Below are 12136 nucleotides of genomic sequence, written 5' to 3' on the forward strand. Positions count from 1 at the left end.
GACCCTTCATCTGATGAAGGGTCTAGGCCCGAAACATCAGCCTTCCTGCTCCTCTGATGCTGCTTGGCCTGCTGTGTTCATCCAGCTCTACACCTTGTTATCTCAGATTTTCCAGCATCTGCAGTTCCTACTATCTCTTTCCTTCCAGTCTTTCCTTTTTCCTGCCTTTCCATTTGTTTCAAACCTGTCATAAGTCTGACTTCTTCCAGCTCGAATGTAAAGTCTCTAACCTGAAATATGAACTCTGTCTCCCTCTCTGCAGAGGCTACCTAACCAGCTGAGCGTTTCCAGAACCTTCTGTTTTGTATCACTGCACCATCTACCAACGTCCTTCCCAGACCCAGGCGTTAATAATTGCAGAATAATCATATCTTATTTTTAGCACATGGCTTAAAACTTCTGCATTAAGTGCTTGTTTAATTACATTTCTAATAAACGAGCCAGGGATTGTGTTAAAATGTTGCACACAGGAATTTTAACCAAACCCGTGAACTGTAGTGGTAAAAGTAACACTGGGAGAGTCATAGTCATCGAGTCATACAGCATGGAAACAGACCCTTCGGTCCAACCAGTCCATGCCAACCATAATCCCAAACTAAACCAGTCCCACCTGCCTGTGCTTGGCCCATATCCCTCCAAACCTTTCCTACTCATGTACTTATTCAAATGACTTTTAAGAGTTGTAACTACCCGCATCCACCACTTCCTCTGGAAGTTCATTCCACATAAACTGCGCTCTGTGTAAAAAAAAAAAGTTGCCCCTCATGTCCTTTTCAAATCTTTCTCCTCTCACCTTAAAAATATGCCCCCTAGTCTTGAAATCCCCCACGCTAAGGAAAAGATACCTGCCATTCCCTTATCTAAACCCTTCATGATTTTATAAACCTCTATAAGGCCACCTCTCAATAAGGTTTTAGAGTAGATTTGTAGCTTGGGTTGTGGATGTTGTGGTTGGTTGGCTTCACTGAGCTGGTTCGTTTTTCCGCAGACGTTTCATTACCCAGCTGGGTAACATCATCAGTGCAGTCTCCGATGAAGCGCCGTTGTGTTTTCCCACCTGTTATTTACCTCTCAATTTCCTATGCTCCTGTGAAAAAAGTCCCAGCCTCTCCTTATAACCCAAACCCTCCATTCCCAGCAACATCCTGATAAATCTCTTCTGAAGCGCTTCCAGCTTAATAATATCCTTAACCCGTTTACAAGAAGTTCTAGATCATTGATTCTGGTGTGAAAATTAGTCTAAGACGTAACCAAGTTGATGGAATAGGCAGACAGGTGACAAAAGAAATTCAGTGTGGAGCCAATGTCAAGTAATTTATTTTGGTAGTAAGACAATGGCAACACAATATACAATAAGGGCACTATTCTAAAAGGGGGGTCAGGAACAGAGGGAATTTGTGCACAGCTCAATGAAGGTGGCAGGGCAGGCTGAGGGAGTGTTTAATAAAGTACTCTGGGCCTTTTAAATAGGGACATTCAGTATGAGAGCAAGGAGGTTATTGATGAACCTGTATAATACACTAGTTAAACCTCAGCAGGAGTATTGTGTCCAGTTCTCTGTGCTGTGATGATGCTGTCACTTTAAAAAGGGTATTTTGTCCTGGTTTTTTTTAAGAGAGGTTGTAAAGTCGGTGGCATTGAAGTGGCTACTGAACACAGCTGAAAGGGTCTAGGCCCGAAACGTCAGCCTTTCTGCTCCTATGATGCTGCTTAGCCTGCTGTGTTCATCCAGCTCTGCACCTTGTTGTCTTGAAATAAATAACTTAAGCCTTTAGTTTTTATTTGAAAGGTTGGAATAATGGAAGGAGAGTGGCCAGCTCTCACAGACCAGGCCTCCTGGTTCTTTATTTCTGGCTTTTACAGTCAGAAGCTGTTTAGGGTCTCAGAAGAGTTGGGAGCTTCAGTGAAAGGTTCCCAGTTGCTGCTTTCTCTGAAATCACTCTTGATGTTTTTTTTTCCTCCTGAATTAGAGAACTGCTTGTCAGAATCTGTGTCTGAATTTACCTTTTTGCCAAGGGGTGTGTTCTTGGGATGTTACTATATTGGAACAGTTAATTAGTAATGGTACTGTATCTATTCTACGGTTAAATTTTCCAATAGTTAAGTTATTCTAAATTCCTTTTTCTTTCGTTTAAATTTTAAGTAGAGTATTCAAATAAATTGTGTTTTGCTTAATGTTGAGTAGTTTGACCAATTGCATCTGGAACATGCACTTCACATCTACCTTTAAAATAAGAAAAAGTTAGGGTCTAGTCTACCTTCTTAAAATACTTTGAGGGGGTCTGGTCTAGACCATAATAGTGCCACACATCGAGAAGGATTTGAAAGCGTTGGCAGATGAGATTTGATTTAATTTGATTTATCTTTGTCACATGTACCTACATAAGGTGAAAATTTTTGTTTAGCGTGCAGTGCAGGCAGATCATACCACGCAAAGATCATAGGCTGATTGAACAGAGCGAGGAATACAATGTTACAGTGACAGAGAAGGTGCACAGAGAGCGAGATCAACATTAGATTTGAAATTTGAGAGGTCCATTCTCAAGTCTAATTCTGGACGTTTACAGAATCTTCAGGCCTGCAAATAGATTTAGGATAACATTGTTAGTAATTTTAACAGAATTGAGGTGTAACAGTGTGGAATGATTATAAGAAATGTGAGAATGAGATCTGCTGTAGAGAGCTCGCAAAGACCCACCCTGTGTCAGTGCCATTTTGAATCCAAGAATGGTTCAAACAATGAGGAGTTTCACTAATAAGGATTGATTGGAAAAGTTAGGACAGTTTTCCTTGAAGTAAAATGAAGCGCTGAGAGGAGATTTTGTGGAGGTATCCAAATCATGAAGGTCTGGACAGCGTAGATGGGGAAAAGCCATTCTTGCTCATAAAAGGATTGAGAATGAGAGCACACGGATTTAAAGTGATTGGCAAAAGAAGGCGAAATGTGATTAGATCTGGGAGACACTCCCTGAGAGTGTGGTGGAGGCAGGTTCAATCAAAGCAATTTAAAGGTAATTAAACTCTAATCTGTGAAGGAAGAATTACTGGGAGAAGGCAGGAGAGTTTGACTGGATGCGTGGCTCAATCAGAGAGCTGGTGCAGAGATAGTAAGAACTGCAGATGCTGGAGTTAGAGATAACACAGTGTGGAGGTGGAGGAACACAGCAGGCCAGGCAGCATCAGAGGAGCAGGAACTGATCTAAAACATCAATTTTCCTGTTCCAGAGAGCTAGAGCAGACATGATGGGCTGAATAGTCTCTGTCTGATTTTGCGAATAAGGGTAAAGGTCAATTTTGAAGAATATTGTTTAGCCTGACCCACTTTTTCTTTTTTAGTGACTTTGTTCCTGACTGAGCATCTGTCTGTGATTCAGTGAGATTGAGGGACTGGCTACAAAATGTGCTTTTTAAAATCTCTCGGTTTTGACCTGTCAGGTGCGGAAGGAGCTGGATAGCAATGGAATTGAGTTCTACCCACAGAGAGAGTTTGATGAGGACATGGAAGACAAGATGGAAAATGACAAGATCAGGGTGAGTAGGATCCAGTTGGAGCTGTGTTTGTGTGTGTGGAGGTAGGGGCATTGTCAGCAGATCCCGCTTAGTGTGGGGGAGGGGGAGTGAGGGGAGGGGCAGGGGAGCAGCAGGGAGGGGAGGGGGAGTGAGGGGCTGGGGTGGGGGGGGGGCGGGGGGGGGGGGGGGAGGGGGGGGGGGGGGGGGGGGGAGGGGAGGGGGAGTGAGGGGCAGGGCGGGGGAGTGAGGGGTGGGGAGGGGGAGGGAAGGGCTGGCGAGGGGGAGGGGTGGTGAGGGGCTGGTGAGGGGGAGAGGGGGCAGTGGAGGAGGAGTGAGGGGCTGGCGAGGGGGAGGGGCTGTTGAGGGGGGTGTGCGTGAGGGGCTGGCGAAGCTGAGGATGAGTAAGGAGGGTGTGATGCTGGTGAGGGGGATAATGAACTTCATTCTGGTTCGTTGAATTGTGCGTTTTCCCCCAGGAAACCATGCCATTTGCCATTGTCGGCAGTGACACGGAGTATCAAATCAATGGGAAGAGAGTGTTGGGAAGAAAAACCCCCTGGGGCATCATTGAGGGTGAGTCGTGCGGCTTGAGATGGTTATGTTTTCACAAAGCTACTGTGAGTTGTAGGTACGTCAGAGGGATTCACTTCAATGGTGTCTGCCCATCTCTGCAACATCCACAAACCTCTCTCTCTCTCCTCACCATCCACCAACTTCTCTCCCCAGGCCCACCCCACTCTATCTCTGTAACCCTGCACGTCCCATGGCCAACCTACCTCGGCTGCACATCTTTGGACGAGTCAGGCCCCCTGTTTTCCAGATCATAACCACTCACCACAAATGGAAATGCTACTGCTCACATCACAGTCGTTTCTGCTGACAATCACCTTCGATCTGTGCCTTCAAAGGAAGGCACACACCAAGGAAACACACCCTCCAAAAGAAACAGCTTCTCTCTATCTATTCTTTCCAAATTCCTCCTCGTTCAAATCTCCTCTCAGCCTTCTCTTCCCCAAAGAAAAAAATAACCTCAGCTTCACCAGTCTAACTCAAAACAGAAGTTCCTCATACACTACAGATTTTCAGTGAGTTGAGTTGGATAATAAAATTTCCAGAGTGACAAGGCATTCTTGATTGAGTTGCAAATGTCTTAATGTTTGGTTTCATTATCCAGTTCCCCAAATTACTCAACAGATCAATCCCTGAAACACCCTGGAAATAAAGCAGCTTTTAAATTGATGGCAGTGGTCTTTACAATACATTAGACCTAATACGTTTACTGTCTCTTGAAGGTAGTGGAGGGGAATGACTTAGTCAGTCACGTAGTACTAATACGGAAAGACAGATTCAAAGCCTTAATTAGGATGAAAGAACACACAGTTTATTGTGCTGTTCTCATTCCTCAGGACTTAAAGTCATAAAGATGTGCAGCACAGAAACAGGCCCTTTGGTCCAACTCCTCCATGCTGACCAGATATCCTAAATTAATCGAGTTCCAGCATTTGGCCCATATCCCTCTAGACCCTTCCTATTCATATACCCATCCAGATGCCTTTTAAATGTTGCAATTGAACTAGCCTCCACCACTTCCTCTGGTAACTCAGTCCATACACACACCACCCTCTGTGTCAAACAAGTTGCTCCTTAGTTCCCTTTTATATCTTTCCCCTCCCAACTTAAACCTATGCCCTCTAGTTTTGAACTCCCCTACCCTGGGGAAAAGGCCTTGGCTATTCACCCTATCCATGCCCCTCATGATTTTATAAACCTCTATAAGGTCACCCCTCAGCCTCCGATGCTCCAGGGAAAATAGCCCCAGCCTAATCAACCTCTCCCTATAGCTCAAACCCTCCAACCTTAGCAACGTGCTTGTAAATCTTTTCTGAACCCTTTCAAATTTAACACCATCCTTCCTATAGCAGGGAGACCAGGATTGCACACTGTATTTCAAATGTTTCCTAACCAATATCCTGTAGAGCCGCAACATGACTTCCCAACTCCTATACTCAATGTCCTCAAATTACATACAGGAATGAAAGCCAAATAATATGAACACTGGAAATCCGAAATAAAAACAGAAAGTGCTGGAGAAGCTCAGCAGGTCTGGCAGAGTTAATGTTTCAAAACCAGTCATTTCCCCAGAACTGACCAAACAGTTGTCAGGATTTTCCATAACCAAGGAGTTTGGAACATCCCACAATGTCTCTTCGTTTGAGGATTTAACCTCTAATCCATGGACACAAAACTGGTCACCTGATCGCTGGCTGACCTCCCAACTCTTTGTGGTTGCTACTGGACTTGGTCCAAATGACATTGGAACAGATACCTTTGAGTCACTGGGAATCATGAAGTTGCTTCTACAGGAATAATCTGAAGAAGGATCAATATCAGACTGGAAACGTCAACTCTGTTTCTCTCTCCACCGATGCTGCCAGACCTGCTGAGTTTCTCCGGCAATTTCTGTTTTTGTTTCCTATTCCCCACTTGCCTGGATGAGCGCAGTTCCAACAGCACTTCAAAACCCTGATACCATCCAGGGCAAAACAGTCCACTCAACCAACTCACCATCTATCAGCTTTAATATTTGCTCCCTCCACCACCGATGCTCGGTAGCAGCAGCGTGTACCAGATGCACTGCAAAAATTCACCAAAGATCCTTAGACAGCACCTTCCAAACCTGTGATTTCAACCACCTGCAAGAACAAGGGCAGCGGGTGCATTGGAATACCTCCATCAACAATTTCAACTCTGAGCCACTCACCATGCTGACTTGGAAATACCTCGGTGTTTCACTTCACTGTCACTGGGTCAAAATCCTGGTATTCCCTCCCTACCAGCACTGTGCAGCCATAACTTTGTATTTCTCGCTCCGTTCAATCACCCTGTGGCCTTTGCATGTTATGATCTGCCTGTACTGCACACAAAACAAAACCTTTCACTGTACCTAGGTATATGTGACATTAACAAATCAAATCAGATCAGATTAGTGGAAAAGGAATATTGCCTCTGAATGTACCAGGACATTCTGAACTTGTGTTTCTTTCTGCTCCTTTCCAGTTGAGAACGTGACTCATTGTGAATTTCCACTTCTCCGGGACCTTATCGTTAGGTAATGATAGTTCTTACATGCATGAGATTGACTTGCTTATTTTTACTTTTATAGCTCATGAACCTCTCTCTTAATCACCCTCCACATCTTTCTATTTATCCTTTGATGCCAATTCTGTTCTCCATCTCTGTTCCCATTCCCTCTCTTCACCATTTCATCTTGCATTTAGCTTGTCACGTTTTTACTCTCCCTGGGCCTGTCTTCCATCCTTCTGCCTTGTACAATGTCCTGCTGATTGATTCCTGGTTTCTTTCTCACTCTCTCTCTCCTTAATTGTCTTACTTTCCTTTATATCGTGCACCTTTTCTGTTTCCCATCCACATTTATCTAAACCTCCCGCTTTGTTTTTTCCTTCTTTTCTTTTCTTTGCGTCTCTCTTTTTTGTCTGGTCAATCAATTTGTCCTGCGCTGACACCATTTCCCTGTTTTGTTCTCTATCTGTCACTATCTCTCTTTTAACTGCCTTTCCCTCCCTTTCTGTTGTCTCCTCTCGGTTAACTTGGAGTGCCCTCCCAATCCTCCTCCTTTCCTCTTGCCCTACTGCCTGTCTCTATTTCCATCCTAATTTCCTTCTGTCTCTGCTGCTACGTGCCTCTCTCCTGCCTCCGTTCTGTGTGGATCTCTCTCACTCCACAGGACTCACCTCCAAGACCTGAAGGAGGTGACCCACAACATCTTCTATGAGACGTATCGGGCCAAGAGGCTGAACGAAAATGGGAATCTGGCCAACGACACAGGTGATGTGCATGACAGTAACCTCTGAACTCTCCGGAAGAAACCTTCTGTCCCTGCAACCTTCTGTAAAATCTCATTTTTGTAAAAGTGAAGCCAAGCAAACACAGATCTCTCACTTTGAACGAGTGGAGCCCTTTAAAGTTTAGCCACTCGCTCACATCAGGCGTCAATCGATATAACACCTCTCGAATAGTTTGTTTAACACTTTTATGTTTCAGCGCCTGAATGTGTTTCAGTGAACCTTTTAATCCTGATACATTTGTTACCCCTTTTTCAACATTATTCGCCCCACCCACACAACTCTGTCAGATGGTGGACATGGTTGGCAATGTCACTGAATTGGCCAAGGTTCTGGGAGCCTGGGTTCAAATCCCACCATAGCTGGAATTTACAAACCAATCAATGAATAAATCTGGAACTGAAACATCACCTCAATAATGGTGAAACTATCATTGGGTTTTGTAAAAATCGATCTGACTTGCTCAGATCTTTTAGGGAAGGAAATCTGCCGTCCTTACCTAGATTGTATCCATTGCTCCTGAAGTGGTCTCCTCTATATCGGGGAGACCAAATGCAGACTCGGACTAGTTCACGGAGCACCTGCACGGACCAACCAACCCGACCTTCTGGTTGCCAGCCTCTTTAATTCCCCCTCCCACTCCCTCGGTGACATGTCCATCCTTGGCCTCCCCCACTGTCAGAGTAAGGCCAAACGTAAACTGGAGGAACAACACCTTATATTTCGCCATGGGAGCTTACAGCCCAATGGTCTGAATATTGACTTCACCAGCTTCAAAATCTCTCCACCCCCAACCTGTCATTCTTCCGGTTCACCTATCTGCTCTACCCTTCCCACTGACCAACCACAATAACCCCCTACCTGCATCCACCTATCTCCATCTCACCTATCCTCCCCCCCCCCCCCCCTCCCCGTCCCCGTCCCCGCCCCCGTCCCTCTCTATTTCTGGGCTGCCCTCCCCCTCCCTAGTCCTGGCGAAGGCTTTCGGCCCAAAACATTGACTTTCCTGCTCCTCGGATGCTGTCTGACCTGCTGTGCTTTTCCAGCTCCATGTTTATTGACTCTGGCTTCCAGCATCTGCAATCCTTACTGTCTCTAGGAAATAACATCGCCTCAGGAGAGAGGCAGACAGTCAGGAATTAAAAAAAAAACAACCCAGCTTTTTCTTTGGAAAACGAACCCAGCTATTTCCTCTCAAATCCAGCTTTTGTTCTAAAAAGACCCCTAAGAAACCAGCTCTTTGTTTTTTGATGACTCACCACCAAGTCATTGGTTAAAAGAACAAGTACTACCCATTGCCCACTTGGATCATGGAACTGATTAGGGATTGACCGACGCTGCAATGTGTAAGAATGTCCTCGTTCTGCTTATTACCTGAGGTTGTCACTATCATGGGAACACGCTGGGGGATGAGGGAGGATTATCTGTGTTTCAACAGCATTCAAAGGGATTTGACTCTTCATCCTCCTATTCCCATCTCAAACTGAGCAGAACTCAAATTCCTTGAGAACATGAGCTCGCCAAGAGACAGCACCAGTAACTCACCAGCGCGAACAGAGATTTTAAACAGGAGACTCTTACTTGAGATCACCTCACTTGTGCCGTTGTTCCCCCCATAGTTTGATACATGGCAACAGCTGGACCAATTAGAGTCCACTAGTCTGCCAATCAGCAACCCGTTTTTCCTGTAGTATAAATTGTTGTGATCATTTGGAATTTGGCATTCTTGCATTTGTCCTGACGAGTGATGGCGGCAAGTTTCAGCCATATGTTCCTCCTTACAGCTGTATTTTTGCCGTACACAAATTAATTGTATCCAGCTCCGAGCTCCCTATTACTGGGCCAACCACTAGAGTTTCTGGAAAAGTTCCATTGGCATTTGGGAGATGGGTCAACACGAGGTAGGACATTGGGAGGTGCTACAGGAGTAACAGAGACCTGGACATTCGGTGCCACATGTTTAGGTTCAGGTCCATAATTCTTTGAAGTTTGCATCACGTAGATAGGCTAGGAAGGAATGTGTTTAGCACACTTGCCTTCATTACTCTTCTGGAGTACTGTGTCCAGTTTTGGTCTCCCTGTTATAGGAAGCATATTATTAAGCTGGAGAGGGTTTAGAACAGATTTACCAGGATGTTGCCAGGACTGGAGAGTTTGAGTTATAGGGAGAGGTTGAATAGGCTGGGATTATTTTCACTGGAGCATTGGAGGTTGAGGGGTGACTTTATAGAGATTTATAAAATCATGAGAAGTATAGGTAAAGTGAATGGCAGATGTCTTTTCCCTAGAGTGGGGTATTTCGAGATTAGGGGGCACATTTTTAAGGTGAGAGGAGGAAGATTTTAAAGACATGAGGGTCAATTTGTTTTACACAGAGAGTGGTTCATGTTTAGAATAACTGTCCAGGGGAAGTCATGGATGTGGTACAGTTATAACATTTAAAAGACATTTAGATAAGTACATGAACAGGAAAGGTTTGAAGGGATACGGGCCAGGAGCAGGCAGGTGGGACTAGTTTAGTTTGGGATTATGTTCTGCATGGACTGGTTGGATCAAAAAGTATGTTTCCGCGCTGTATAATGTCGCACCCGGGCATTCCACTGGATGCAACATTCCTGGAGTCCGCAGTTTCCGAATCAGGACAAGTTTAACTGCACCACACATCCACCCACCCACACCCCCGCCCCGCCCTGCCCCGCCCCCACCATCATCACAGGGTGAGGAGTCCAAAGCCGAACCCCTAGTCATGGCAGTGTGCCCATGTGAACCAAAAGTCCTGACCAGCTTGAGACTGTGAAAGAAATTGTCACTTCCACAGTCAACATTACCCTTTGTAGAAATCAGGGGAAAAGCAAAGACCCCGCAGTTGCTGGAGTTCTGAAAGAAAAACAGAACGGTGCTGGAGAAACCCAGCAGGTCTGGCAGCATCTGAGGGGAGAGAAACAGAGTTAATGTTTCAAATTTTGAACTTCAGTTCCAAAGAAGAGTCACCTTGAAATGTTAACTCTGTTTCTCTCATCCCCTCAGGGGAAATGGTGATGCTGGTAATTTCAGAGTTTTGGGGACATGGGTTTGAATCCTACCAGGGTAGATGGAGAAATTTGTAATCTAATAAAATCTAGATATTTGTTTATTTTTTAAAAAATGGCCTAAAAGTAACCAAGTAACCACTGTTAATTGTTGTAAAAACCCATCTGGTTCACAAATGCTCTGTAGGGAGAGAAATCTGCCATGCTTGTCTGGTCTGGCCTACATGTGACTCCAGACCCACAGCGATGTGGTTAACTCTTAACAGCCCTCTGGGCAATTAGGGATGGGCAATAAATGCTAGGCTTAACCAGAGATGCCCTCATCTCACTTTTGTTTTTCAACGTTGCCAGACCCTGCTGAGTTTCTCTTCATTTTTTTGTGAAAACGTAGATAGTTGCCTGAAGATTGTGTTTGCAAGCCAAGGTTTATTCTAATATTATTGCTGTTTTGTTCTTTGTTCTGGATTTTCAGATTGATAGTCAATGCTTTTCGTCATGGTATCATTGAGAAAACAGATTTGATTTGCTTAAGATTATGTACTGCACTTTATCTGCAAATTGTTCAACACGTAAGATAAACTAGGTTGAATTTCTGTTGTACCTGTGGATTGTAAATGTTATATTGCAGAAAATCAAATAGAACTTTAGCAAAGAAATGGGCTATTCTGCCCAACTGGTTTATGCCAGTGTTGAAGCTCTGCACAAGCTTTGTCCCATCCATTTTCACTTAACCCTAACATGTCCTTGCATTTCTTTCTGTCTCATGGATTTAACTAACAACCCCTTAAAAGCCTCAACGCAATTCACCCTAAAAGTGTATTGGATTCTACTTTCGCAGAGTAAGGAAGATTTTCCTGAATTTCCTCTTGGGGATTGATTAATGACAATCTTGTATTTATGACCCCTAATTCTGTTCTTCCAAACAAATGGAACCATCTTTACATTTACCCTACTGAATCTCTTCATCATTGTAGAGGCTGTAACTGAGTCTTTCCTCAGAGATTGGAGTCTCAGTCTTTCCTGATAATCGCTCACTTGCGGCGCCTTGTAAAACTCTTTCGCACCCTCTGTCGATGCCTTTATCCTTCATCTTGAGTTCACTGCTCAGAAGCAGGTCGGACCCACAGCTCCAGAGCATCCACCATGGGTCAGGCAAGGAAGCAGAATCCAAATCTCTACCCCAACGGGGTCTGTCCTCTGTAGCTGTAGCTCTACATTCTGCATTCTGATCGATTACCCTGATGTAAAGATGTGAGGTATGATTTGTCTGGATAGCAGGCAAAACAATGCTTTTCACTGTATCTCAGTACATGCGACAATAATAAATCAATCAATTCTGCCAATCTGTTGGCACTCCTCAGGGGAGGCAATGGCCGAGTGGGATCATTGTTGAACTATTAAATGCAGAGACCCAGGTAATGTTCTGAGGACCCAGGTTCGATTCCTGCCATAGCAAATGGTGGAGTTTGATTCCAATAAAAATCTGGAGTTAAGAGTCTAGCGACGACCAAAATCCATTGTTGATTGTTGGGGGAAAAACCCATCTGGATCACTAATGTCCTTTAGGGAGGGAAACTGCCACCCTTACCTGGTCTGGCCTACATATGACTTCAGACCCACAGCAATGTGGTTGACCCCCTAACTGCCCTCTGGGCAATAAATGCTGGCCCAGCCAGCAACACCCACATCTTATGAATGAATAAAAAAAACTTATCCACATCTGATCTTCCTGAG

The 12136-nt window shown here is 44.6% G+C and overlaps 1 protein-coding gene across 1 annotated transcript in view; it reads left to right on the forward strand.

Annotated features, from left to right (window-relative positions):
- Positions 1 to 12136, forward strand: part of LOC109923738 (neuronal-specific septin-3-like) — a 178881-nt gene that overhangs the window by 130200 nt on the left and 36545 nt on the right. Inside the window, exons 4-7 of the mRNA XM_048617344.1 lie at positions 3436 to 3531; positions 3987 to 4083; positions 6568 to 6619; positions 7256 to 7356. Coding sequence (XP_048473301.1) covers positions 3436 to 3531; positions 3987 to 4083; positions 6568 to 6619; positions 7256 to 7356 — 346 coding nt within the window. The remainder of the gene's footprint in view (positions 1 to 3435; positions 3532 to 3986; positions 4084 to 6567; positions 6620 to 7255; positions 7357 to 12136) is intronic.

Source organism: Rhincodon typus, chromosome 37 (genome assembly GCF_021869965.1).
Source record: "Rhincodon typus isolate 14 chromosome 37, sRhiTyp1.1, whole genome shotgun sequence".
Lineage (NCBI taxonomy): Eukaryota > Metazoa > Chordata > Chondrichthyes > Orectolobiformes > Rhincodontidae > Rhincodon > Rhincodon typus.